Source organism: Aspergillus niger (assembly GCF_000002855.4).
Source record: "Aspergillus niger supercontig An15".
Lineage (NCBI taxonomy): Eukaryota > Fungi > Ascomycota > Eurotiomycetes > Eurotiales > Aspergillaceae > Aspergillus > Aspergillus niger.
In genome coordinates this window covers 1327268-1354966 of record NT_166530.1, presented here as the reverse complement: position 1 = coordinate 1354966, position 27699 = coordinate 1327268, and the positions used below count along the sequence as shown (strand labels likewise).

Sequence of the window (27699 nt, the reverse complement as noted above, 5' to 3'; positions counted from 1 at the left end):
GGTTCGCTCCCCAAAAGGCAAATTAATTCTACGGCCTGCAGGTCAGCTTATCTCCGACTCTCACGCGGCCTGTGCCCAATGGGAGGTTTTACGCTGCTCACAAGGTCACATATTTATTCACTTCAATGCATTTCACTTCATATATACAATGTGGTTTAAAAAAAGAGTTCCATCCCGAATATATACACCAGTCCCCTTTTATGCCAACACAATGATATCAAACACAACTTGAAACAAAGACTGTACACGTTCATTCATGCATTTCCAAACCCATGCAGTATAGCCATGCTAGAAAACAACCAGAACCAGTATTAGAAGGAGGGGATCCCAGTCGGGTCGATTTTGCCACCCGAAACTGAGACCACCAGAAGATCAATAAATGTACAAGAGGCGTTGACATCCGGAGAAGGATCAGGACAGGACACGGTCCTACCGAGATCAAGCTCCATGCCAAAGCGCCATAAGCAGAGACAGCCGTGGCCCGCGCGAACTGACCCCGGCCTAGGCAAATGCGCCCAAGCGTTCCAGGGCGGTCCCGCCTTAACAGAAGAAGTACTTGCTGTCGCGGATCCGCGTCACGTCCCAAGTACCTTTGGTCGGGACGGCACGGAACCGCAACGGGAGCCAAATATGCACATACGATTTTTTGGCCTGCTTGCGCTTGCTCGGTGCCGACTCTTCCGTAGGCATCTCCTCGTGGGGATCCTCCTTCGCCCCAAGGACATTGTCGAAGCCCTGGAACAGGGTCTCGATGGCCGGATCCGTAGGGTCAGCCTCCATCCCGGAGATCTTGCGCTCCGCAGCCGCCAGGTCTTCCGGCACGTGGCCGACCGCGGTCTCTCCCAGAGAACTGGCGATCGCCAGATCCTCGTCGCTTCCAAATTGCTCGAAAATGCTGGCCGGGGTCACCATGGCACGTCCCTGAGCCTGCAGCTCTGGGTCCTCTGCCTGCAAGAGCTTCTGTCGCTTGTGCTCCTCCAGCAGCTCCTGCACCTTGGTGGCCTTCTGGGAAGCCTTCGATCCCTTCCGCAGGGCCTTGATTTTCTGTCCCAGGGCACTGCTGGCGTCCACCTTGGCGAGGAAGAGATTCTTGCTGTACCGGACTTCGAACTCCGCGGCCAACCGCTTGACCACGTCGTCCGAGTGCATGCGCACGAACGCCTCACGAAGGAGCTGGTTCATCGAATCGATGTCACAGGCGTGTGTCCAGAAAGAATCGTGGACGGCGGAGAACTGAAGCCCGGCGCGGTGGCATGCGATCGCAGACAGCATCATGTGGGTGGCATCGAGGGAGTGAATAAAGTTGGGAGGGAAGGCTTGCAGCTGCTTACGCTTGGAGACCACATCACCCGAGCTGCCATCGACAATGCTCAGATCCTGGAGTGTAGTGTAGATACGGCGGGCCTTGCGAACCCGGTAGGGCTGGACAACAGGCAAGCCAAGAGGAGTGGTCCAAATCACCGTAGACCGGAACTTCTTCGTCGGGTCCTCCATCTGCTTCGCATCCTCCGGGTTCATAGCCTCCTTGGCAATTTGCTCGATCTGTTCCGGAGCCAGCGACTGGGTGATACGACTGGCGCAGTCACCCAGCCAGTACTGGATATCGTGGGCACCGTTGAACATGGTGCCCAAAGCCTCGAAGACCTTCCGTGCGATGTAGATGGCTCCCTGGTGTTTCTGGTCCTGGGTGAGTTCGGGATAGTGATCGATAAGCTGCTTGCGGACCTGCTTCATGGCTCCCATGAAGGTCACACCGTACACGTTCGTCATGACGGTCTGCTTCACCACCTTTCTGGTGATTTTGCCGTCCAAGTATTTGGCTACGCTGTGGCCCTGCGCGGCTTCCCGAGCAACTGCTTCCTTGACGAACTCGGCGACACCAGTATACACATCCGACGGGCGGTCGGACGGCTCGAGGTTGACTTGCTGAGCACCGATCTTGTCACCACCCAGTGCAGCATAGTGCTGCAATCCGTTACACGAGCCATCCTGATGGACGGGAAGGCGTGATGCAAATTGAGTGGGATCCGGGTGCTGGAGCGCGTTCCTCAACTCACAGCAGGCAGCCAAGCATTGCCACGGATCATCGGCTTTCAGCCACCAACGCCTGCCATGAAGACCGTTGTTGGCAGAGTCAAGCACATCGTCCAGATGATCCATGGTGAACTTCTCACGTTCAGAGAGACTAGCCTTGTCGAATCCAGACAGGTTGGCAATCTGGACTTTCAGCCACCTCAGTCCACTCTCTCCGAGCGGCTTGGCTTGGCTGAACAAGAGCAGACCTCTCGCATTGTCTGCACCCATCTGGTTGAGATAAGGCGGAAGGGGATAGGCACGTCCACGGAAATCCAAGTTGTGGGGTAGATAGAATGTCTCGTTCCGATACGCCCGGGCCACCTCCATTTGGAAGTTCTGGAAACAACGCTGGGAGTGGAAACCGGCTCTGCGATTCTCAATCTCCCGCATGTCATTGTCCCATTTCTTCTCAGCTTCGTAGCCCTCCTCCGGGGATGGTTTAGGAGGATGAGGCAATTCGGGCTCCAAGGGGGCGAGATCGGCGACAGGTTCTCCGGAGTTCCAAGCCTCGAGCATGACCTTGAAAACGTCTTCGTTGATAACCCACCCGGTGTTACCGAGAATATCCAGTCCCTGGCGGATTTGCTCAAGCCCATTGTTCTCCAAGGCTGCCTTGACGTAAGCAGGTTGCAATGTTTCACCAGGAGTCGTACGAATCAGGTTGCTCTTGTAAACGTGATATCCACCATCAGATACACCCTTCCACGGCCTAGGCTTGCTCAACATGGGCAAATGGCGACCCAAGAGATCAGAAGTGGGCTCTTTGGTGACTATCTTGACAATTTCAGGGTGCAAATGGATGAAACCAGCACGTCTACCCCAGTTGATTTGGTAGGCATGCTGGAATGCAGGCTGCATGGAAATCTCGGGCTTCTTCGTTTCCGGGTTGTCGATTTTCACAGGAGCCTTGGCGACTTCGAAAAGGAAACTCATCAAGGCAGCACCAACCTTAGCCTTCACACGAGCTGACCAAGCAACGGCAGGGTCATCCTGTTCCAGGTTTCTGACAATTGTGTGCCATTTTGCCCGACCGTCTTTTTGTTTGCGAAGCGAGAGGGTTTGCTTAACGGCTCTCAGCCGTGCGGCATCCGCTGCGGATTCTTTCTTGAGAGTGAGTTCAGCGAGGAATTCGTCGTGAAGTTCAGAGCCAATTCCAGTAGCGATTGAAGCGAGCTTCAGGCCCGAATCCATACCACCCCGTCCAAAAGATGACAGAACGCTAAGGATGGTGAGCGCGGCCAACTTGTCCGAGTCAACGCAACGCAAGAAGACACCGTATTCGCAACGCTCAGTATCCTCCAACGTCCGAGGGGGCTTGGCCTCGGATTGTTCCACAAGCTTGAGCTCCGCCTCGATTCTGGACACTAGATCGGTGTGCCATTGGTTGATGATACTGCCCAAACGCTTCTCGCTTCCAGTAGTGTTGAGGCCGGCCTTCTGTCGGTCGATAGTCTCTTGTCTCCAGCGGTTAAGGGCGGCCTGGATAGAATTGGCTTCAAGCTGTTTTTGTCTGGATAGGTTGTACATGTCTCGGGACTCCGCCTCTGCGTATTCACCTTCTGCGGGGGCGGCTACTTTCGAAGCGCCGTTGAAAAGCGAAAGCGACTCCTTCAAGGAAGACAGACCGAGACCCTTCTGTTCGACGGCCTTGACCTCTGGCAAATCGGATGAATCCGCGAGGGGATCTTCGGTAACAGCGTTATTATCCAAGCTACCCATTGAAACGCGCTGAATATCGGAGGAACAAATCTATTCGACGCTGTGATCAGTAAATGTGATCAAATGTAGATAGTAGAATGAAACTCACCTCTGATAGCTCGCCAACTTCCAGTTCAGAGAGAACAGGAGCAGCCAGAACTTCTTCTTCAAGAGACGCATTCTTCGCAAATTCCCAGTATCTGCGGACTGCTCTATCGCGTTTAGTGCCGTGGAACATACGCAGGGCCATCCGAATCATAACTGCATAGGTCGTCGCGTCAGGAACCACACCAGAGGCGGGCAGGTCAACCTCGAAGAACTTTTGCATGGGCAAAACAAGGTTGTGCTGCCTTGTCAAGATCATCTGCGAGACCATTCCCTCGAGATAGCGATTGTGAAGGGCCAGGTACTTAGGAGAAGCAGGCGGGTAGCATCCTCTAAGCCGGGAAAGAAGAATAGCAGCACGGTCGTAGCGGTGGAGTCTCAAGGAGAGGTCGAAGTTTGCCAGCATCTCTTCTTCATCACCGCCAAGACCCTTCACTCTCCGCAACACCTTGGGTTTTGTTTGTAGGGCATCATCCACGATGACCAGAGACGAGGGATCGAATTCATGGGCGAGAGGAGAGAAGAAGGAGGACAAATGGTGATCGAAGTACTGCTCGGGGTTATACGCTGGGGTTTCGAAAGATCCATACGACCCTTGGTCAATGGCGGACTGGTCGGCGGCAGTGGCGAGGCTTCGACTCGACTGGAAAGACGGCCGGCGAGGACGTTCCTGGGGAGTGTTCGCAATTGTGTTTGTGAGAGCGGAAGGTCGACTCGACTGAGAGTGAAGTCTCAGTGTTGCAGGCGAAGGCAACACCGAGCGCCCCTTTGCAAGGCGCAGACGAGCGAAGGCATTTTTCTGAAGAGCAACACGGGACAACATGATACACGAACACCGCTAGACGCGATGCTGGACAATTAAAGGTATATCGCTGATTATTTGCAATTATAAAGAAGGGAGATGATTAGATGCAGAACAAAACAGGGCGTCTAAAAACTATAGAAGAGAAGGGAATCGGAAATAGATGCAGGATGGATGCAAATGACCCAGAATAAAAAGCTGTCAGATGGTGCACATCTATCCAATCTGACAAGCCGTCCTGCAGCCCTTCAACGACCGAGGAAGGGAACAAAAGAGAGAAAGGAAAGGGAGGATGGGGGAGAATGGGGAGGAGAGAAAAGAGAAAAAGGCGTGAAGGCGAGAACTGCGAAACGGGATCTCCAGTCGAGACGGAGACTTCGGCGGACGGAAGTGAAAATTGGTCCACCGCCCGATTGAGCGATAAGGCACGTGAGCGGCACGTGATGTTCTGGAAGATCGCTGGTGTTTTCACACGCGCTCATTGGCTGGAGGCTCTCCGTGTGTTTTCTTCCATTGATTTCGTCCAGCAGCGATGATCTCGATGGCAAATGGAACAGGCCCATCGAAGCAATGCGTAGAACATTGAGCTGTTCAGGAGCTGTATGCTTCGCTATATTTTCGCTCCGCCTGAAAAATATGGTTGTCCGACTCCCCTAAAGTCTATTCTCCACCACGCAAACTTAGCCGTGAGGTACTACAGCCTACTGCCTTTCTACTATATATACGGCCTTTTGCTTCCAAGCTTATGTGCAAGTCATTCAGCATTCGTCATATTGCATATCGTATAACCCCCGCCAATGCAGCTAAATCACCCTTGCTCCGTTGTCCCCTGAGCAGACTGCTGTTCTTCCCGCTGCTTCATCCGGTTCTGTTTCATAGCCCAACCCGTCATCTCCGGTCGTGCAGGATCAATCCGCGGCGCACTCATCGTATCCAGATAACTTTCACTATCAATCGCCGACTGCAGCTGCGGCAGACTATCCACATCCTGATGCATCATGTAGTTTTCGTACAATTGCCACGATTCCTCAGTCTGCGAAACAAAACACAAACACATTAGCAAACATTCCCTTGAGCCTAAGGAATCCAACAGCATAACACTCACCTCAGCATCAACCCACTCATAATCCTTCCACTTCTCATCCTGCATCTTCTTCAAAAGATCCAGATTGCCCGCAACCTGCGCCGCCTCTCCATCCTCCGCGGCCTTGATCTTTACATCAATAGCCCTAGCCTCGCTCTCGCCGGGACGATCCTCCTCGCCTTCCTTCCTCGCCTTCCCCTTGCCCTTAGTCGGCATCTCATCCAAAGCATCCAAATGATGAAGTTGCGGGTGTAGCTGTACAACAGCCGAAACAGGCGAAAGATGCAATTTATCTGTTCCCACCAACATCACACACATTAGCCCTTTTTCCCCCGAACTCCAACCAACAAAGAGAAGGGAAGGGAAAAACTCACCCCCCCTAAAAGCCGCCAACATGTAAACCGGATCCCCATCTTCGGGACTCTTAATCCGCCCTCCCAGAGTTTGCACCCTCATCAACGACGCCGTCTCGCTCTTCGCATCCGCCGCTTCCTCCATCTTCACCTTCGCCGGCGCTCCACCGCCAGCACCACCGGAACTAAACCCACCCGCCATACCGAACGCGCCGCCTTCGCGCGCACTCCGACTCTTCTTCAATGCATCACCGTAGCGCAATCCCTTGCTGACATCGTAATTCACCCGCGTGTTGATGGGGACGTCGACTTCCACAAGACCCGTCTTGGGTTTCAGGCGGAAGGAGGTGGGTTTTTGGCCGTGGCGGTCGTCGTAGGAGGAGCCGGCGGGTCGGTCGAGGTATTGCAGGACGTAGCGGGAGATTTCTGAGTCGGTGAGGCAGATGTCGTAGGAGGCGATGACGGGGTCGTCGGAGGGGTCCATGGTGGGTAGATTGGGGTGGGGTTTAATTATAAGAATGTGTTCATGGGTTGAGGGATCGTGGGAGAATAATTAGAAAATTCGGGGTATAATAAATGGGAGTCGACGCAGCAATGGCTGTGTGCTTTGCGGGGTGTCGGTTTTTTTGCAACTTTTTCTTTGCTTTATCGGAGGCGGAGGAGGTTTGATAAGCTGCCCGCTTGCAGAATCGATGGGTTTACACCGCCTTCTTGTTTGGAAGGTAGATCTATAAGTTGGAACAATGAGTGGATGGTTTTGATCTAACATGGATTAGTGATTATGTGAATCTATGTGCGCCTAATAGTGGCTATTTATCAAGTAGAAAATCGGGAGTGTACATTTTACAATCACAGCTATGAATGCAGATGCGACAATAATTTGGTCATCAACAGTATGTACAGAACAGCTGTATCGTCGTAAAACTCATAAAACTTCTTGATGTATAACAGTATCACATGAATGCCGACTATCCACAGGCATTATTTTTGGGATATCTCCAACGTCTACTCCTCCTCCTCGTCGTCTTCAGCAACCTGTAGCAGTTTGTTAGTGGTGCGTCAAAGGGGACAAATAGCAGAAAGGGTCAACATACTCCTTCGTGGAAGTTCTGTCCGTCGGTGGTCGCCTTGATGACACCCGCACGGATACACCAATCTCCGAATCTCTCAGGGGTCTCGCCATCAGTGTTACGCTCCTGGGAGTACCGCTTGAGGAGACCCTTCATAATCTCGAGGATCTCATCTTCCTTGATCGAAGAGCGGTAAAGCTTGTTCAGACGCTGGCCGTGGTAGCCACCACCGAGGTACATGTTGTACGCACCGTAGGCCTTACCAACGAAAGCAACCTCGGCAAGCCAAGGTCTGGCACAGCCGTTGGGGCAACCAGTCATACGCATGACGATGCTGTCGCTAGCCAAGCCGACCTCCTCAAGAGTAGACTCCAGCTTGGAGATCAGGACCGGCAGGTAACGCTCGGACTCAGCCATGGCCAGACCACAGGTGGGGAAGGCAACACAAGCAGATGAAGAGAGACGCAGACCGCTGAAAGAGGTGTTGTCAAGCTTGTACTGAGCCATCAGCTCCTTGATGGCAGGAAGGTCTGCATCCTCGATGTTGGACAGGATCAAGTGCTGGTTACCAGTAAGACGGAACTCGCCCTTGTCGAGCTTGGCAAGCTCACGCAGACCAGTGCGCATCTTGAAGTCAGCGGTATCCTCAATACGTCCGTTCTCGATGAAGAACGTGAAGTGGTTGAGACCCTTCTCGTCCTTCAGCCAGCCAAAGGTATCGACGTTCGAAACGAACTTGAAGGGACGGGGCTCGGCAAAGCGCAGGCCTTCGGGAAGAAGAGCCTCGACCTTCTCCTTGTAGGCAGCCACGCCCATGTCATCGATGGTGTACTTTAGACGAGCGTGCTTGCGGTTCTTACGGTCACCGTGGTCGCGCTGAACCAGCATGATCTTCTCACAGACAATGTGGGCCTGGTCAGCAGGGACGTAACCGAACATGCGTCCCGTCTGAGGATAGGTCTTCTTGTTGTTGTGAGTCGCACCCATACCACCACCAGCAGTGATGTTGAAACCCTCCAAGTGTCCATCGGCGCCCTTGATAGCAATCAGACCAATATCATGTGCGTAGACATCGGTATCGTTGTGGGGAGGAATGGCAATGGTGATCTTGAATTTACGGGGAAGGTAAGTGGGACCGTAAAGCGGCTCATGGTCAACAACAGCGTCGCCCGCAACCTGGACCTTCTTGTCGTCCTCATCCTTCAACCAGATCTCATGGTAGGCAGTAGTCGCAGGAAGCAAGTGATCACTGATCTTCTGGGCGACGGCGTGCGTCTCGCGGTGGAAGTAAGAAAGCTCAGGGAGGGAACTGCACATGACGTTACGGTTGACATCACCGCAAGCAGCGATGGTGGTCATGAGCGACTTGTTGATAGCGCGCATGGCGCCGCGGAGCTTGCGCTTGATAACACCGTGGAACTGGAAGGTCTGTCTGGTAGTCAACTTCATGGTCTCGTTACCATGAGAGCTACTGATAGCATCCATCTGAAGCCACTGGAGGGGAGTGGCTACACCACCGGGCAGTCGACAACGGATCATGAAGCTGTAAGCAGGCTCAAGACCCTGGGCCTTGCGCTCGTCACGGACATCACGGTCATCCTGCATGTAAGTACCGTGGAACTTGGTGAGCTGCTGGTCACTGGCGGAGATAGCACCAGTGGTTTCATCCAGCAGTCCCTCGGCGATCGTACCACGCAGGTAGTTGGACTGGATCTTGATATCCTCGTTGGTCAACGGCGCAGGCTCCTCCGGCAGACCCTCGACCTTGTCCACACCCAGAGCCTGCCAGAGACGAGGCTCCCACTCGGAGTAGCCGGTCTGGAAGGCATCGGGATCTTGGTCATCACCAAGACCAATGTCGGTCAGCTTGCGTCCACCAAGGAAGGCGATACGAGCATCAAGGTCCTTGGCGGGCTTGTTGTAGTAGATTCTGTCTTCCTTGCGCGGCCAGTAGTGGCTGTCACCAAGACCGAAAACGGAGTAGTTGATGGAAGACAGATCCAAATCACCGGTGTTCTTCACGAACTCCCACAAGCCACGGCCATTCTGGGGGAATTCACCCTGACCGGCGGTACTGGAGATGAAGACCACGTTTTCTTCGGTGGCGAGGTCATCAAGAGGATAGTCATCCATGGCCATGACCATGGTCTTCAGACCTCTGGCACGACCACGGTTGCCGAGGCGCTTCGCCAGAGTCGCGGCGTTGCCGTTGTCAGAGGCGAAGAGAATGGTCAGAGGAGCACCAAAGAGACCCTCAAGAAGCTTCTCATAAGAGTCCTTGGCCTGGCGCTTCTGAAGAGAGCGGACCTCAGTTCCGTAGGACTCAGAAAGCACAGCTGAGTACTTGGGGTGACGGTTCATGAGCTGGGTAAGCTGGTTGTCCCTCCGAAGGAACTCTTCAAGTTCGCGCCTGATCCGGTCCGAATCCAGAGAGAACTTAGGTTCGTCGTTCTCATCGTTGCCGGGGTTCCAGCGGTACAGCGGCCAGTAACCAAGGTCAACAGCCTTCTTGGTCTCCTGAAGCACGGTCAAAGCAGAGTCGTTCTCCTGGTTGTAGGGAAGGTAGGCAACGACGACGGAGGGACCCTTGAACTTCTCGGCCTCAGCCATAGCCTGGAGAACCTGAGTGTACGAGCCGTAGACGGCGACGGAGGCAACATAGGCGTTGCCAAAGTTCATGGCATACAGACCGATGTCCTTCTTTCTGCGAGTGGGGTCCGCGGCGGTGCGCTCGGAGTAAGGCTGCGAATCAATGACGAGCATGTTGACGTTGGCTCCAGAGGCAAGAACGTGGTGAACACCGGAGTTGCCGAGATCATAAGCCCAGGCGTCAGAGCCAATGAGCCACAAAGACTCATCGTAGAACAGCTTCTTGGACTGCAAGAGCTGTCTGGCAAGCTGAGAACCGTCGTTGGAGAGGCGGGCAATGACATCGGGTGCCAGCTTGTTGGCCTTGGAGGCATCGGCAGCACTGAGGGCCCAGTTGGACAGCCATGTCCTGGGGACATCAGTGGCGAAGCTGGTGGACTTGGATGCCTCCTCGACTTCGCGAATAAAGCGCTGGCGGTGCTCCAGCCTGGCGATCAGCGCACCGAATCCGTATTCAGGGCTGGCAGCAATGGTAGAGGAGATTCCGGCATGCTTCGAGCCCAGCTGGTTGGCGATGTGCAGGCGTTCACCGAAGAGCTGGTTGAGAATCTTGAGGTAGGCGTTCTCAACATGGGGCTGCTCAAGAGAAGTCTCAATGGAAGGGACCTTCGAGGTTCCGATCTCAAGGTTTTGGATAGGGGAGGGAGAGCTCAGGTTCTGCACAATGCCACGAAGAGCCTGAACGGCAGTGGAGGGCTCAACATATCCCAGTCTGTATCCCACAATCTTGGGGGTGGCCCGACCAGCAGCCGGGGACAGACTGGAAAGAAGATCCATGAACGCCGGTCCCCACTTCGTAGTCTTGCGGACCTGCTCCAGCACGGCGATCTTCTCAATCGAGCTCGGGATAGATTCGACAATCTGGCCGCCAACCCAGGGGCGGTACAACCGCGCAGTGATCAAGCCAACATTTCCAAGCTCACCGGAAGCCTCCTCCTTGCCCAGAACGTCCACAAACACGCCAGTTGAGCCGAAAACGAAGATGGCCGACTTGGCATCGGAGGGACCAGTATACTCGATCGCGCGGTAGTTGCGTCCGGTGGTCTCCGACAACACATTCCATATTTGAGAAGTCCATTCAAAAATGTCTGTAGCACTGACGGGCCGAGTGGCCGAGGCGTCGATGGTAGTAGCAGCGGAGCTAGTCGCACGGCTATCGACACTGCTGTCCCTCTGAGAAGAGCCAACAGACGAAGTGTCAACACTGACATTGGAAGGGGTCTGAGTAGCCTGGGCAGGGGTGGAAGAACCCTCGGCCTGGCCGGTGGCACTGTCCACATCCTCGGTCACTGTAGCGACCCGTCCGGAGTCAGTGTACAGCGTCTGGGCACCCAGGCCAGACGTATGTGTCACAGAGCTTCCGCCCAAGTTGAGAACAGAGCGAAGAACCTCGGTATCTTCCTCGGCAATGGCATCATCGCGAGCGGAATTGGCAGGGTCGAAGAAGTGGATGACACCTTTGCCGGACTTGCGGGACAACGCATGAGCGGTAATAGCGATATCCTGGGCCTCCTGGAGCGTCTCGGAATGCAAGAAAGTGAACCCGCATTGCCTGATAGAGCTGATCACGGAGTAGTCTGGGAAGGGATAGGGCTCCAGAGCGACATGGATGACGACAGGGGTGTTCGCCAAACGGTAGAGGTGAGGGATGGAAGAGAGCAGAGTGGAGGAGGTGGTCACAACAGACACGGTGTTTCCTGTTTGCAGAGGGTGGAAAGCGGAGAGGAGGGGATCTTCGTTATAGCGAACAGCCACCACCTGTGCAGGAGTTAGATTTGCCTTCATACAGTCCTGTTATGCGAAGCTCAGTGTGACTCACGTCAGTGACACCGCGTGGCAGAATGCTACGAGCATTGCTGGCCTTCAGGGTCTTGAGAGTCTTGGAGAACCAAGAATCGGCCTGCAAAGACGGTTGAACGGAGAGAACGACATCGCTGGCCAAGTAAGCGACTCTCGCCACTGGAAGCATGAGAAGGATGGTTAGCACTCAAGAAGCGGACAATGAATGATTCCTCTTGAATGATAGAGATCCAATCACACAAAGCGAGGAACCAGAGGAACACCATACCTGCTTCACCCGCAGTCGAAACGGACGCCATATTGACAATTGCTGGCTGCGCAGCGAAAAGCGCAGGAAGTGGGATGGCAGAGAGAAATGGATATCACCGCATACGGTGACTCCCCACTCAATTCGGGTTCAATAGATGAGGATGATGGGGTAGGAGAAGGAGAGAAAGAAGGAGAGGAGAAGAGGAATGACTCCAGCTAAAGACAGGGGAAATTTTAGCTTCACACTCAGCCCGTCTTTCCCTAATTTTTCTACAAAACTCCGTGCAGCGACGAGCAATGGTTCTGCTCCTCATAGACTTTTGGGGCCCTTCTCCGCCATCGGGGTTGGATTAGCCCGACGCTGATTGGATTGCGATCACGACATCGATGCAAACAGCCGCTGAACAGCCTTGCAAACATCCCCAATCAGGTCAAGTGCGGGGGCCTCGTGACTGGCTCTCGAGCACGTCACCCCATTGATGCCTCGTGCATCAGGCACTTATCGGCTTTTGCTCTGAATGCCGGCGGATTTCAAAGCACGAACTACTTACTAGTACAACTAGTACAACACAACATCAAAAATGATTCACCAGACAAAAGACATATAACGTTGTATTGCATTGTTCTTGTATCGATGAATTAGTAGTATAACGCTCCAGTCATACACACTGGTACCATCCTCTACTACTAAGTACCAGACAGAATTCATTTCGCCCTGATTTTTCCCAGCTTGTTATAGTAGTTGTCGGATATATATTCACAGTGGAACCAATATATCGGTGCTATTGACGACTACACCAAGACAGCACTATTACTCTATGTACTCCGGATGTACTACTAGTAGTAGGAGTGTGTAGTATCATGTATTCAGTATCATGCATTCCTTACATCGGGATTTCTCACGGGTTTTGCTGGGATTCGCTCCAGACTGACTGTCCCAATCACATTAAATGCACCTGACATCATCTTTTCTCGGGCGAGACAGCATCGGAGATAACTCGGATCAAGCATTAAATTACCTAGATAACTATACAGCACAACACCATCCGATCTTATGGAAACCAAGCCACTATTCATTGCCAGTGGAATCTGACGAATCAAATTTGGCGAGGGGTATCTATGTTCTGCACATAAAGTATATGATGCTGTTCTCGGGTGCCCAAGTATAATGGGGGAGGAAGTATATGCAAATCCCTAGCATGATGCAACAACAATGTACCCCGAAAACAAGAAAACGCCTCGAATGAACCATCCCTATGTCGATACAAATATACAGGTCCCAGACGCCAAGTCCATGTCGGCCATGACGACAAACCTCCTCCAAAGCCAATATATGTTCATCCGTCCAGCCTTGGTGCCTCCTGGTAGCCGGCGCCTTTCGCGCGCGTGCCAATCTCTGATGGATGCTTTCGATATCGCATCACCGCGGCACAAGCCAAAGCTGAAGGAGCGCGGTACCGTTCCACCTTGTTCCCCTATGTCCTCCATTGTCCCGATTCATAAACAGTGTATGTAGATCATTTCGGCATATATAATAACAGGATTGAAAGGAAAACCACGCAACGTGGGTGGGCACAGAGGGAGGAGGCTACGGAATTTTGAGCCTCTCCACAGTTAGAGTGTGACATTCTCAGCAAGAACAGAGCTCTCACTCTGTCCTCCTGTGAAGTACGGCAGACGGTCACAGATCCTGTCCGCCGAAATGCACCCTTGAGTCCCTGAGTAGTTTCATGAAAGTATTACCGGGTCATAGACCGAGGATCCTCAGAATGATAATTCACTGGAAAGACGATCGCAAAATTACCTGCTTTCGGTCCAGCCGTGCATCTTCACGTTCATTCCCGGGACCTGTTCATGGATCGGTTGTTGCAAGGCTACAGCCTGAAAGGCGGACTGGGAGGGCTGGGGAGGTCCGGTTCCAGAGCGACGTCTCCTCTCCCGCTCGAGGGGGCCGGGGAGTTCGTTGTCTTCAGCACGAGCCCGGAAACGGCGGCCAAGGGTGGCCATCCAGTTTCCGCCTTCCTCATCCTCGCCGAGCCAGTAGTTGCGACCGATGCTGATCATGATGCGCCCAAGCTTTCCCTGCCAACCTTGGCCATCGGGACTATACGGGGAGAAGGGCTCCCGGTCGATGTCCGCAACACTGGCGACGCTCGCGATGGAGGTATTACGGCTGTGAGTGGGGAGTTGGGTGTGGCGAGGCACGGCGACGTAGAGGCGGAGTGCCTGACGAGCAAAAGCGAGCATAACGAAGACGAAGTAAGCACGAATGACCCAGAGACAGCAAATGACCAGGATGCTTTGGAAGCTTTCAGGTTGTGCCACAGCGTTCCCGAGCGCATCCGGCCTCCTTGCGTAGGGACCGCTCTCTGTTTTGGTGGTGTCATACTTGGGGCTGGTGAAGCCAGCGGTCTGGGCGATGGTCTCACCACCCGGTCCCGAGGCGTTGCCGTTGTCGTAATGCTGAGACACAACCAGGAACCAGGTCACACCGAAAGCTGCAGTATAGGCGGCATTTATTAGGCTGTCGAAGACATAGAGCCAAGCGAGCGCGAGACATTGTAGCGGCGTTTGTTTCCGGATGTGCGGGAAGAGCAGAGTTGCGAGACCGAGCGCGAGGAGGGAGTAAATGTACATGGACAGCTGCACCGGAGAGAGGTGGTAACCGGTCAACAGGGCGAGCAAGCCATAAAGTCCGCTGATTTTATTGAGGAGTAAGGAGAGAGTGATCAAGGAAGCTCCTGTCTGGAGACTCATGACATAGAGGAAAGTCTGTGTGAGGTCACCGGAAAGCCGGGATGCGATGGTTAGCCTCATTTCAGCGCGCGACCGGGCAACGGGGGTCCAAACAGGGTCTGGTTCCCATCCTAATTTTTTCAATTAAACAACGGGGGTTTTGTAATATTGGAACATACCTCTGGCCGCGGGATGCGGAGGAGACGGGATAAACCCATGATTGATATCGCCGAGGAGGGATATCACAGCTGAGGGAATGTTATGTAGAGGAGGGGGGTTGAGTATTGGGTGGGTGGGTGGTGTTGGTGGTGGAAGGAAGGGAGCGACAGAAAGAGGAAAAGGAATGGAAGGACTGGCGGGAGAGCGAGATTGAAAGAAGAGGACGCAGCCGGGCGTGTTTAAGTGACGCTGGCGCCCAATTGCGGGTTTCACAGGGGCACGATTTTCCGGGCGATCCGCCCGCCGATCGATGCCCTTTTCTTGCGGTGCTGCTTGCAACAGACCCTGTGGTCACCGCCAATGCGCTGCCCCATGACGTTGTTCGCTGTAGCCAACAGCACAAGAACTTAAAGCGACATACTACTGACCCCTGTTATACTGACTACTATTACTATCTTGCTACTGTCAAAAGAGTATCGTATACAGAGATTGAACAATCCATTTGTTCGATGGGGGCCTTGATTTCTCACCCATTTTCTTTCGCCCCCCCGTTTTGGATGGATCCCCTGCCGACTAGGAGGTACTAGACTGCCCATGTCGTACGTACATTCGCTACTTGAACTGTGCTTGCCAAGACATCATAATACGAGTACGACCAATGCTACTGCCTGATGGCCTGCTTACTATTGAACCCACCCTTCTGCATGGAATTCTCTCTCAGGGGCTGATCTGGAAAGGTCTTCCACATCTATGTTGTTGATTTTTCTCCGACAAGACTAGTCAGATCGCCGGGATGAGCGGTTGACAAGATAACCTAATCGTCACTCCCCGTTGATCATACGACGAGAACCGCAGCACTTGGTAGACCACCAGCGATCCCAACAAAAGCTTATGCCACCCATGCCTCGGCCAGTGCAACATGAACGCCATCTGGAGTAGTGGTATTTCTAACAAATCGCAACAGTAGCATCATCATTATCATCCATGATGCCCCCTCGAAGCGAGCGACACAGACAAGAAAACAGCACAAAAGTCGGGAAACCGCGGGGAAATGCAATATGATGTCAATGCACAAGCCGAACGCCTAGGTCTCCCGTCAAAAGTCGGATTTCAAGGTAAGGTTTCAAGAAGAGCAAGAGAAGACGCAGTCGAAAGAAAAAGAAAAGCTCAAGCTTGATCTAAACACGCTATTCACCTGGAACATAAAAGGAAGAAAAAATGTACATCTTAAAAATGAAGAGCATTATGGACAATCTCAAGCCTCATCATTGAGATTCAGGCACAGATGGAGAGGGATCGCAAGTAGGGAGTATGGCCGGAATGAAACGAATTAGAGAGTACAATATCTAGCAGGCGCATCCGTCGTTGGTCGTGGTCTCTTTCGGAGTGATGTTGACATCGATCACTGTAAGAGTTGTCAGTACTCATCCCGTGTAATTCGAGCCATGGGCGGGGAAAGGATAACGGACTCTGGTTGTCTCCCCGGTTGGCTTCACCCTCCATGCCCGGTAGGGCTTGCGCAATTCTCCTGAAAAGCTGCTTCACATTGTGGCCGACTTTAGCACTGGTCTCAATGAACATCAAGCCGTTCTTCTTCGCCTCCTCCTCGCCCTGCGCCGTCGTGACCTCGCGCTTGTCGTTCAGATCGGTCTTGTTGCCCACCAGGACGATGATGACATCGTTACCGCGTTCTCCCCGTACATCGTCGATCCATTTGCGTGTGTTCTGGAAAGACTTGGCGTTGGAGATATCGTAGACCACCACAGCGACACTGGAGTCACGGATGTAGGAAGGAATCAAAGATCGGAAACGTTCTTGACCAGCTGTGTCCCAAAGTTGAAGGCGCACAGTTCTGTCTTCCAGGTACATAGTCTAAGACGAGCGATGCGAATTAGCTTTTTGCAGCAGCGCGAGCGTATTGGGAACCATGAGACCGTGTGAGAATGGCTCGGTGAGGGCCTGCTAATGCAGGGCACAAGCAGTCGACTAGGCGTAGTATACCTTTGACAAGAAATCGATTCCAATGGTCGCTTGGTACGTGTTGTCGAATGAATCGTACATGAACCGTGTGATCAATGAGGTTTTTCCAACTGTAAGGCAGATGTCAGAGACCGGGTGGCGCCAATGATTGGAGTATCGTCGCAGAAGATATCCGTACCACTCTGCTCGCCCAAGAAAACCAGCCTGCAATTCGATTAGCCGCACATTAAGGAAAGCCGAAAGTTATGCTGCAGGCGGGACATACTTGAATTTCTTCAGAGGGTTCGAATACGACCCTACCCCGGAGGTGGATGCCATGACTGCAGATGTTCTTGATAGTAGGAGTGGCGGCGAAATCAGGGGTAGCGGAGGCACGTCGCAAAGTCAACAAGTGTTAAGGCGGTGGGCAGCGGTCAAGTGTGGGAGGAGGGCACTAAGGATACAAGGACATATATAGGGGTGGAAGTATATCTGGGGGAGAGACGAGAGGTGCGAAAAGCGACCGTATATATCGGGAGCAGGGAGGTTCAGCAAGACGACGACTGGAGGAGAGCTCGACCCATGGATCGGTCCGGGGAACTTGGACAGTATTATGTACTGCGTATTTGTATTATGCTGGGATGATGGACTGACAAGCACACGCCCGCGGATTAATCGGCGGCCCGACCTCCACCTCCCGCTGTACTGGCGGCTTGTTCCAGCTACACGCTTCGGTCAAGAGCTCCCTACGGTCCTCGTCTCACTCCCTATCTTCTGCTCCTCTCCTCTTCGGGGCCCCCGTCGCTTGTTTTCTTGATATCCTTCAGCACTCAGGTAGTGCCGTAAGCCGGGGTTTCATCATGGGTCTCCTCTATCCTGCCGGTGTTGTAATCGTGGCCGCAGCGGTGGTCGGACTGTGTAAGGAAACCCCATCATTCTGGCGCAGTGGGCTTCATCAAGATACTAATTTGGCTTGTTTCCATGATTAGACTACCTCTTCCGCGGCGAAGGCGAACAGATTAACGTACGCCACAAATCCCTACGACTACGATGAGCAGTGAACACCCGCTAATTCGATCTAGATCGGCTACTTCCTCGAGTCGGTGTCTCCGTATGCCTGGGCGAACTTTGGGATTGCTATGTGCATTGGCTTATCGGTGGTTGGTGCCGCATGGTATGGCTTTACGAGTTCCGCTTGTGTCATTGGGAACGAAATACTGACTTTGTTCCCATCAGGGGTATCTTCTTGACCGGCTCCTCGATCGTTGGTGGAGGTGTCAAAGCACCCAGAATCCGTACCAAGAACTTGATTTCGATTATTTTCTGTGAAGTCGTGGCTATCTATGGTGTTATCATGGCTATCGTCTTCTCCTCCAAGCTCAACCTCGTCGAAGGCGATGAGGCCTTCTCTGGCAGCAACTACTACACCGGATATGCGCTGTTCTGGGGCGGTATCACTGTGGGCGCCTGCAACCTGATTTGCGGTATCTCCGTCGGTATTAACGGAAGTGGTGCGGCCCTGGCCGATGCTGCTGACCCTAGCTTGTTCGTCAGCCCCTTCTCTCTAACGGAGTGAACGCTAACAATATGCACGATAGGTTCGTCAAGATCCTTGTTATCGAGATCTTCAGCTCTGTTCTCGGTCTTTTCGGATTGATTGTTGGGCTTCTGGTCGGAGGAAAGGCACTTGACTTTGGAGCTGCCTGAAGAATGGTGCTGGTGGAGGTGTAGAGGGCCATGATGGGAATGATCTGTACGACCTATATCATTCTTGTCTTCACTTTTCTGTTATTTGTCCTATTTATAGGCCGCATTGGGCGCATGGATTCGATTTGACTGTAGACCGGTTGGCTATGCGTGAATTGCATTGATAGTCTTGCTTTTGTTGGTTTGCCTGATGGGGAAAGAAGAGGAGGAAAGGTGTACAGTAATTGTTAGGAGATATCATAGGAACTTTTACAAAACCAAGATAAATAGGCGAGGCTATGTATTCCCTTCTTGAAGTGAAACCTACTGTAGCAGTTTGCAGTACTAGAATGATATGCAGCATACCTAGTAGGCGCTGCGGGTCACCACTCCGGCCAGTCAAGCAGCCTCCGCTCTTATCGACATCTCCGTTCTCCCCACCCTTCCCGGTAGGAGACTCTCCAGCAACCCCTCACATCCCTACAATGGCAGACAACACCCTCAAAGCGGCGATTTTGATCGTCTCGGATACCGCTTCGCAAGATCCCTCTACGGATAGAGTGGGAGACACACTTACGACCGTCATCTCAGCCGAAGGATCGAACAACTGGGGTGAGCCCGTTATCAAGATCGTCCCCGATAGTGTGTTGGATATCCAACGCTCCATCTGTGACTGGACTGATGGACCAAACTGGGTTAACCTTGTGATTGTAAGCGGTGGTACTGGGTTTGCTACAAAGGATATCACGCCTGAGGTTGGTCTTCTACCTGTCCTTGAGCTTCGCGCTTCATTGCTAATGCTAGACAGGCCGTATCGCCTCTCATCCAACGCCATGCATCTGGCCTGGTGTGCGTCTACTTCAACTCTTCTATGTCGGCTTTATGACCGGTACTAACTTACTGCGCCTAGACACGGGATGATTGCAGCTTCTCTCAAAGTCACCCCTTGTAAGGCCGTCAGCGATAACATTGTGATACTTGACTGCTAACAAACCTAACCAGTTGCAATGATGTCTCGCCCTGTTGCAGGTGTGCGAGACAAGACATTGATTGTCACCGTACCTGGATCTCCCAAAGGTGCCAAGGAAAACGTTGAAGCTATCATCAAGCTCTTGCCGCATGCGTGCAGTCAGGCGGCCGGCGCAAACTCCAGAGCTCTGCACGCAGGCGGGGTCAAGAAGCTGGAAGCCGAGGCAGGAGTGTCCTCTGCGCCAACTTCCTCTGGTAGTAAGGCAGACCAACATCATCATCATCATCACCACCATCACCATCACGGTGGCCATGATCATAGTCATGGACATGCCGTTCCCCGCGCACATACTTCCCCGTCAGAACGACCCCAGTCAAATGACCCAAACGCCGGTCCAAACCGGCGATACCGCGAGTCCCCGTATCCGATGCTCTCTGTTGACGAAGCGCTCAAATTGATCAGCCAACACACGCCCGAACCGACAATCATTGAAGCTCCAGTGACAACAGCTCTCGTTGGATCCGTCATTGCTGAAGATGTCTACGCCAAGGAAGCTGTGCCTGCATACCGTGCCAGTATCGTTGACGGTTACGCCGTCATCGCGCCCGAGTCACCCAATGCCGGGCCCAACACCAAGGGAATATTCCCCGTTGCATCCATAACCCACGCCAATGAAGGAGGCGTCCTATCCCCACTCGAACCCGGCACTATAGCCCGAATCACCACCGGAGCACCGCTTCCACCGAACGCCAACGCCGTAGTAATGGTCGAAGACACCGTTCTCGCCTCATCGACCCCAGACGGCCAAGAAGAAGCAACAGTCGAGATCCTAACCGGCGACATCAAGCCCCAAGAGAACGTCCGCGAACCAGGCAGCGATGTAGCTCTGGGGTCATGCATCCTCCGGAAAGGCGATCTCATCACCTCGGTAGGCGGCGAGATCGGCCTTCTCGCCGCGACAGGTACCCAGACGGTGAAAGTCTACAGGAAACCCTGCATCGGAGTCCTCAGTACTGGCGACGAACTGGTCGAACATAATGACCCTCGCAAGCTCCAAGGCGGCCAAATTCGTGACTCGAACCGTCCTTCCCTCCTCTCCTGCCTTGCCTCTTGGGGTTTCCCTACCGTCGATCTCGGCATCGCCCGCGACACTCCAGTGGGAGCACTCGAGCAAAGCCTCCGCGACGCCCTCCGAGGCATCGGAAAAGCCCAAACCAGCGTCGACGTAATCATCACGACCGGCGGTGTCTCCATGGGCGAACTCGACCTCCTCAAACCCACCATCGAGCGATCCCTCGGCGGAACGATCCATTTTGGCCGCGTCTCCATGAAACCAGGCAAACCTACCACCTTTGCCACGATTCCATTCAAGCCCTCCTCAACACCATCGTCATCCTCAGGACAACAAGAACGCGAAACGAAACTCATCTTCTCCCTCCCCGGTAATCCTGCCTCCGCTCTCGTCACCCTCAATCTCTTCGTGCTGCCCTCCCTCCACAAGCTCATGGGCATGGAACAGCGGAAAATCACACCCGCTGGGATCTCCCCGCCACTAGGCCTTCCCCTTGTGTCTGTGGCGGTGGCGCATCCCTTCCCGGTTGATAAGAAACGCACCGAGTATCATCGGGCGATTGTTACGGCGTCGCGTTCGGATGGTCGACTTTATGCTATGAGTACTGGATTGGAGGGAGTGGGACAGCGTAGCTCTAGAGTGGGCAGTCTGGCGAGTGCTAATGCGCTGTTGGTGTTGAAGCCCGGGACTGAGAAGGTTGAGAAAGGGACGTTGGTTGAGGCGTTGATGATGGGGGCTGTGGTGTCGGAGAAATGAAGAGGGATGGCTTGGATACGAGCTTTTATTAGTATGATATCAAAACTATATCACTCGGTTTACAACCGTTACCATTATATGTGCAAATCAGTTTCTTTCCCCGTTAAATGAATTCTGGTTATTTTGCCAAAACCATGCAAGAATACAATATTCTATACCAGAAGACAAGTTCAGAAGCTGTTGTATCACATCGCACTGTGGACTCCAAAACAAAGGGTATCGCTACCACCAAAGAAAAACAAGTGTTAGATCAATCAATGTCCGCACCACAAGATTCCCAGGACCAGTCGCACTTGATAACCAACGATGATTAAATAGACCTAGATATGATAAACGAACAACACGCAAACTTTCGCTATTGTGTCTCATGGGCCTGACCAACCCATCAGCCTTTATGGATCTTCCACCCCTTCTTCTTCGCCGCCCGAAGCACAGGCAGGGTATATTCTCTGCCCTGCTTGCGAGCAACTTCAATGACAACGAAGCGAACAAAGTCAGTCAAGGTCCAATAGCTGCTATGTGCGCTGAGCATATTCAGGTACTGGATATTCAAGGGCCCGCCGCCGCCAGAGAGGAAGTAGTCGATCTGGCCGTTGTCGTTAAGGAGAAACATGCGCTTTTCGGCAATTTCTTCATGTGTGAAGTCGTGCGTTTCAAGCTCGACGTTGGTGGGGAGCTTGTTGAGGGTCGCTGGACGGGTGGGGACGGTGGTGTTTGAGGGGAGTAGAGCTGGGGGGTTGCTCCAGCGGAATACGCTGCCTACGGATTGCCAGAAAGATGCGGCGGAGGTAGGGATGGAGGCGGGTCGGAGAGATCTGGCGAGGCCGCTATCGACGGCGGCGTTGACGTGGTAGGCGATTGCTGGGTTGTGTATGTTAGTATGTGGTGGTTTGGAGTCCGGAATGATATATGCTTACGATCAGTGGTGTGCATGATGTTGTATAGGTTGTCGACGGCTAAACAGCCGTATGTGTCTGCTTCACCTGCTACGCCTCGGAGCCGGTCGTCGCCTTCACAGCCGGGTTTGTCTCGTCCTCGACGGGGTAGTAGGTTCGCTGTATGCTGGGTTAATCCGGTGTATGGAATAAAGGTGGACGAGAGTCTAGATTTACCTTTGTTGAGAAGGAGGAAGAAGCCGGCCGGACTGCCGCAAATGAAGAGGTTCTTCGTATCAAATTCAAAAATGTCCCCGTGAACTTCGGTTTTAGAAAAGTTAAAGGAAGGGATTTTCGTTGGCTGATGAGTGAGTATATCCAAGGCCATGGCGCTCCCCAGGGAATGTGCAAGCAGATGCACTCGCCCGTTCTGCTGGAACCCTGGATTGTTCTCACACCAAAGGCGAAAGATGCGGTTAGCTTCTTTGACTACTGCTCGGATCATCTTAGGCTTGTGATGAGACAGATAGTACGGGATATCCAGCATGACATCGCTGATCAATGATCTGACAGCCGGTATCGTCTGTGGCGTGATATCGTCTAGCGAATAGTGGTTCGCAGCAGGGTCTTCCCCAGCCGGAGACTCCAGGTTGGCTTCATCTAAGGACAAGGTAGAACGCCAATTGACAGGAAGGGCCATAATGCCCCCGTGGCCTGGGCGCACATGTGGCCAGACTGGTTCGCTGTTTAATTCCACGTTTATTTGCCTTCGAAAGGCATTGATGGCATGGGTAAAATGAAAGCTCTCCATCCGTTCCGACAGTTTCTGGCCAATACCATGTATGACTAGCACCAAGTCTGTGGGAGCAGGCCGCAATCCCTCTATCGCACATGCATAGCAAATGGGCTCAAGGGATGTCGTCGACATCGCTCGAGATTGAGTACTGCGCAGATAGTTCCTCACGTCTACTGGGCTGGGTTTGCTTGGGTGTAGTCGGTCCCACAGTCGTCTACTGAAGCCACGAATCACAGGAATACCAATTTGTCTCCCTTTACGGATCGCACTGAGCGGCTTGCGTCCCCTTGACACAGATGGAAGAAGGCTGGGCCGGAGAATTTGTGCGTTTCTCGCGTCGGCGTAGATAACACTAGAATTCAAAAACGGTTTGACAGTGTCGGACTGCGCGGATGTACTACCCGCAGCTCGATTGAGATCTAAAGGCATAATCTCAGGTATTTTGCGCTTGTCTTCGTTTGACAGACGAGCGGTAGAGCTTCGGATCTCAGAACCTGGCGCAGCCACAGCTGTAGGTGGTCTAGTTGTATTCTCTTTCGGCCAGAGCTTGTGTACAATCTTCAATTCGGCGTCGGCACCATTCTCAACGCAGCTGTTGAGTTCATCTTGCCATGTTTCAGTCCACGGTTTCAGGTAATTGTAGCCATCTTCCAATCTATTGGCAAGTTCGGTCTCCACGGGTAGCATGGTATTCTTGTAAAACCATGTCGCACGAAACACGCTCGAGATATCATGTAGGGGGCTCCAATAAATCGGTTTCATCTGTCCGATTTTAGCCTCTCGCTATCATGGCCAACCGCATTGAAGAAAAAATGGACTTACCTTCAGACTTGGTAACTCGACCAGATGAAGCCGAGATGCACCTACGGGGACTTTGTGCCGCGGCTCTTCAGCCGGGTTGGCTTCTCCAGTTTCATCATGAAATTCATCAGCAGATGACTGTCGAATCGTCGTTCGTAGCCCTGATGGTTTCGGTGCTGATTGAGTGGGCGGATCGATTAACGAATCTTGGTTCTCGTCTTTCGACGAAATAGACTCCACTGACCGACCCAATGGGCTGTGTCTGGGGGAGACTGGAGCTCTGGCAAAAGGGGAGCCACTGATGCTCACATCACGTGAAGGATAGCTTCGCGGACTGGTGCTCTCTGCGCCATCAGGTCCTGTATCATCACTCGTTAGTACCTCATTAGCCTTAGTTTCTACTGATCCGAATTTGTCGTTAAAAGGTGGCTCTAGTCTGCGCCGTAACACGGCACCGGCTGCAGGACCGCCATCTAAGCTACTGCCGAGTGTGCGTGACCTTTCTCGAGACCCTTTGTTGTTTGCGCCTGCTTTACCAGCTTCGATCCTGGACCGTATTTGAGAGCTGGGTGGTAATCGGTCATCCAAGGAGCGCGAAGGAGCATCGGCAGCACTCTTCTGGCCACTAGCCAAGTTTCTGTCATGTAGTCCCTTTTGCTTCAATTTCCCAGTATCCCCAGCATATCCCCGGCCTGGTACATCGATTCCCAAATTTCTAGTTGACGAAGTAGCACTATGAGATTTGTATTTCCCATCGAGTTCCTGTCTTATGGTCTGCTGCAATTGTCTCCAAGAATCTTCCAGGGCGGCATTATCCCTCACTGAGAATGGTTGGAGCGGAGCCCACTCATTTCCAGAACCTTGACCGCCAGTTGGAGGAGGAAGGGCAGCCAAAGGATCGTCGATCGCGAGGGTGGACGTGTAAAAGAACTGCGGTCGAACGCTAGGTGGTTTATCCGAAGAAAGCCAGGCAGAGAGATCGGGATCGTCTTCCGCGAGTAAACAAGATGGGCCGTAGGTATGGATAGGGCCGGTCGTCATCGTGACGGCACGTAGCAGGCACAGGACTACCACAAAAGAGAGCTGTGTAAATAAACAAAGCCAGTGTAAAGTGATCAAGGGCTAACCGGCATGGCAGTGAGTCCGAGCCCGGTGAAAATGTAGGCAGAAACGCTGTTCTGTGTTGGGGACGTCCAGCGCGCGCTGGATTGTAGGTCAGCAAGGGAGGCCAGGTATCAGCGAGAGCTTCGAAAAAGCCCGATACCAGCTTCGAGAATATGATTCATAATCGAGGGAGATGCACCGAAAAGACATGCGATGCTCCAGTAGCCAGCCAGCCAGCTGGAGATGGATTTGGGACAGAAAAGTTGGCTGCAGGAGAAAAGTGATTCCTCGTGAATCCGCAAAGGACCCCATGACGTCGGCCCACGTGAAAGCCGCCAGTCGATCGCGGATCTCGATTGGCAGCCAAACCACTCTTTCCACTACTGCTTAGTCTACTAGTATTTCAACCATTACTCAGACAGCACCAGCCACGAAGGATTATCCCTCTTTGTTTCTATGGGAATTTTTTTTCTTGATCTGCAGGTCGCTCGATTTGCTCAAGTAAAACCGGTGAGGATGTCGCACCAAGCGGAGCCAAAAATCACGGAGTTATCGCGGCTAACTGTCCGTGTGGATCTTGTTTAGCTACTATCTTATCTCTCTCTACTATGGAGTAGACCGCAAGAATAAGCCATACGGGTGCTGGAGCGCTCCTAGCGTTGGCGGAAAGCTCTCGAGACTACTGGGAGCATGGTAGCAATGCAAGGAAGACCGCTCGACACGTAGCTAATTAGGTGCTGCCAACAAACCTCTACATTCCAGTAAACTGCGCCTGACATATCAAGCTGAGGTTTGAAACTCATTTTATTTTTACAGCCAGACACGATAGTTGAGCTGTGCGAGTTGTTATCGATCGCTCCAAGAGGACTACTTAATAATACCCGTTTCTTGTTATAGTTGAACATTCTCAAGAACTTTTACGGACCTTCTCGGAAGTTTATGAGCCATTACCCGGATGATCTGGCAAGGTGAGGTGTGATCGACTGTTGTATCAAATAGAGTCAGGGCACTCGTAAGTGGGTTCAAATGATTGGTGATATATTGCCCGGGAGGGGTTTTAGGCGGTTTAGCTGGTCTCAGGTCTCCTCGTGCCTCATTTCTGTACTTTAAAGGCTTCGGGGCGATGTGGTGATGCATACGTGGCGATTGGTCCACGGGCTGCACGGTGAGTTGTGTCTGCAGGAAAGCGCCCGCCAAGTCAATCTGTCAGAATCCCGATTGTGGAGTCAAGTACCTCGCTACGCTCACTATTCCTCTATGAGAGTCTGAGATCAGTCTCTTTGCATGTATTATGTCCTGGAATGGATTTCTATCTAGATAATAGATACATCTCTTGATAAACGCGTGCTAAGCCGCTAATTACTCGTCACCGCTCCTAGCATGTACTATTGCTTGTTGTGCCGAGCTGGAATATGAAACAGATAGCAGGAAGGAAAGAAAACCGAAATAAAGAAAATGAAAGAATGAGGTACATCGAATTGCTCAATGCGCCATCAAATGATGCCCATCGTACTTTCGACCTGGGTGACGCAGCTTCTCATGACTACCATCAACTTGGCAGAGCTTTTCCAGATGGGACTTCATCAAAGACAGTATGCTCATCTGAAGCTCTTCAAATGTGAGATATGTGGTAAGAGGCGCGTCCAGCATGTCCAACAGTTTATGGATGTCATGCATGTGCTTGCGGACAGCGCTATCAGGGAAACAGAAGGTGCGGACACCCATCTCCTTGCTAAGTGCCTTCCAATTATTCAAGTTCGACTTCAGGAGAACTGCGTTGGTTGAGCATTCGCCACTGAAACGAAGTGTCCGGATATTCGCCAGGACCAACCGGCGCTGGGTGGCCTGGTCGAACTGGAACTCAACAACCTGAGGACGGTTTTTCGATCCCCAATAGTTAGTGACCTTTCGAATTGACTCTTCGGACAGACGGCCCTCATTGTATTGTCCGAGAAGGAACTTGTTGGTGCTGACGCACAGCATGACCTCCATTTCTGAATACAGCTTTGCTTGGGTCGGAGGATCAAGCGAGATGGGAATGGTTGATTCGGGGACAAGTCTTGGGCGAAGGCTGGCATGGATGATGGGGTTTGGATGAGCCCTGGCCATATCTTCTGCCTGAAACCAACATTAGCATATATATGCTATGGAGTGAAAAAATGAAAGCACTTACAAGTTCTTCCACTTGTTTGATGACCTTTCTGCCCAGTCCTCTCAAACCCTTGAATCTATGAGCGTTGCTCGAAATATCGTTCATGTCGGCAGTGCAGCCGAGCCAGCCATGTTCACCGAAAAGCTTCTTGTGCGTGGTTTTGGTTGGCATTAAGGCAGGTTCCACACAAGAAGTATCTACCTGATTATGATTATAATGCTCGATAGGATGGACCGAGTTGAGAAATGCGTTTCTGGAGCGATCAAAATGTTCGACGACAGCAGTTTGTTCAGTAAGAACCCCGTCGTGAGTCCGATAAGAAGGCTTATGCTCTCTACCAACCTGGAGCAAGGTGCATGCCTGCTTGGGTACATGACGTTCGGCATAGCACTGGCATTCTCTCAGCAGAGATGCAGATGCTTCTCGATGAACACAAGACTGTTCATTTCCGGAATGTGTCGACGGAGATGACGGAGAGGACTGACTCGACGAGCCTCCTGAGGAGATGATCATTTCACTTGCGGCCTGAGCTGATTTGTTCCACATATCCATGATCTTGTCGTAGAAGGGATTGATTCTAGCGATTTCCTCAAAGCTGAGGTTCCTCCATTGCAGTTAGCATTGTTGAATGGAAGAAACAGAAGGATATCTTACTCCGGACTGAGCATGATGGGAACTTCCCAAGTCTCGCTGCTTTCGTTATTACTCTCCATCGTGAAGTCGAGGCGTTTCAGTTAACCGATCGAG

The 27699-nt window shown here is 52.5% G+C and overlaps 10 protein-coding genes across 10 annotated transcripts; 3 read left to right on the top strand and 7 right to left on the bottom strand.

Moving 5' to 3' along the window:
- Positions 1–540: 540 nt before the first annotated feature.
- On the bottom strand, positions 541–4702 carry An15g05790 (uncharacterized protein; the record flags this gene model as incomplete). The annotated part of the gene is made up of 2 exons (XM_059744727.1): positions 541–3825; positions 3884–4702. 2 exons carry the CDS (start codon positions 4700–4702, stop codon positions 541–543), a joined length of 4104 nt encoding a protein of 1367 aa, XP_059602580.1.
- Positions 4703–5489: 787 nt separating this feature from the next.
- On the bottom strand, positions 5490–6602 carry An15g05780 (uncharacterized protein; the record flags this gene model as incomplete). Its single annotated transcript, XM_059744726.1, has 4 exons — positions 5490–5714; positions 5787–6058; positions 6140–6253; positions 6353–6602. The coding sequence occupies 4 exons, from the start codon at positions 6600–6602 to the stop codon at positions 5490–5492; spliced, it is 861 nt and encodes a 286-aa protein (XP_059602579.1).
- A 521-nt stretch (positions 6603–7123) lies between these two features.
- On the bottom strand, positions 7124–11936 carry An15g05770 (uncharacterized protein; the record flags this gene model as incomplete). The annotated part of the gene is made up of 5 exons (XM_059744725.1): positions 7124–7153; positions 7213–10881; positions 11047–11595; positions 11657–11796; positions 11906–11936. 5 exons carry the CDS (start codon positions 11934–11936, stop codon positions 7124–7126), a joined length of 4419 nt encoding a protein of 1472 aa, XP_059602578.1.
- A 56-nt stretch (positions 11937–11992) lies between these two features.
- On the top strand, positions 11993–12727 carry An15g05760 (hypothetical protein; the record flags this gene model as incomplete). The annotated part of the gene is made up of 3 exons (XM_059744724.1): positions 11993–12055; positions 12203–12439; positions 12650–12727. 3 exons carry the CDS (start codon positions 11993–11995, stop codon positions 12725–12727), a joined length of 378 nt encoding a protein of 125 aa, XP_059602577.1.
- Positions 12728–13686: 959 nt separating this feature from the next.
- On the bottom strand, positions 13687–15155 carry An15g05750 (uncharacterized protein; the record flags this gene model as incomplete). The annotated part of the gene is made up of 3 exons (XM_059744723.1): positions 13687–14753; positions 14802–15096; positions 15126–15155. 3 exons carry the CDS (start codon positions 15153–15155, stop codon positions 13687–13689), a joined length of 1392 nt encoding a protein of 463 aa, XP_059602576.1.
- Positions 15156–16127: 972 nt separating this feature from the next.
- An15g05740 (uncharacterized protein) lies at positions 16128–17079 on the bottom strand (the record flags this gene model as incomplete). The annotated part of the gene is made up of 5 exons (XM_001397066.3): positions 16128–16186; positions 16251–16653; positions 16783–16871; positions 16940–16965; positions 17027–17079. 5 exons carry the CDS (start codon positions 17077–17079, stop codon positions 16128–16130), a joined length of 630 nt encoding a protein of 209 aa, XP_001397103.1.
- A 521-nt stretch (positions 17080–17600) lies between these two features.
- On the top strand, positions 17601–18447 carry An15g05730 (uncharacterized protein; the record flags this gene model as incomplete). Its single annotated transcript, XM_001397065.3, has 5 exons — positions 17601–17658; positions 17730–17764; positions 17823–17914; positions 17977–18285; positions 18339–18447. The coding sequence occupies 5 exons, from the start codon at positions 17601–17603 to the stop codon at positions 18445–18447; spliced, it is 603 nt and encodes a 200-aa protein (XP_001397102.1).
- Positions 18448–18776: 329 nt separating this feature from the next.
- Positions 18777–21224, top strand: An15g05720 (uncharacterized protein; the record flags this gene model as incomplete). The annotated part of the gene is made up of 5 exons (XM_059744722.1): positions 18777–19181; positions 19235–19275; positions 19337–19374; positions 19429–19653; positions 19759–21224. The coding sequence occupies 5 exons, from the start codon at positions 18777–18779 to the stop codon at positions 21222–21224; spliced, it is 2175 nt and encodes a 724-aa protein (XP_059602575.1).
- A 385-nt stretch (positions 21225–21609) lies between these two features.
- Positions 21610–24737, bottom strand: An15g05710 (uncharacterized protein; the record flags this gene model as incomplete). Its single annotated transcript, XM_059744721.1, has 4 exons — positions 21610–22085; positions 22142–22279; positions 22337–23657; positions 23718–24737. 4 exons carry the CDS (start codon positions 24735–24737, stop codon positions 21610–21612), a joined length of 2955 nt encoding a protein of 984 aa, XP_059602574.1.
- Positions 24738–25691: 954 nt separating this feature from the next.
- An15g05700 (uncharacterized protein) lies at positions 25692–27665 on the bottom strand (the record flags this gene model as incomplete). Its single annotated transcript, XM_001397062.3, has 5 exons — positions 25692–25976; positions 26049–26109; positions 26314–26918; positions 26974–27547; positions 27607–27665. 5 exons carry the CDS (start codon positions 27663–27665, stop codon positions 25692–25694), a joined length of 1584 nt encoding a protein of 527 aa, XP_001397099.3.
- Between the last annotated feature and the right edge of the window lie 34 nt (positions 27666–27699).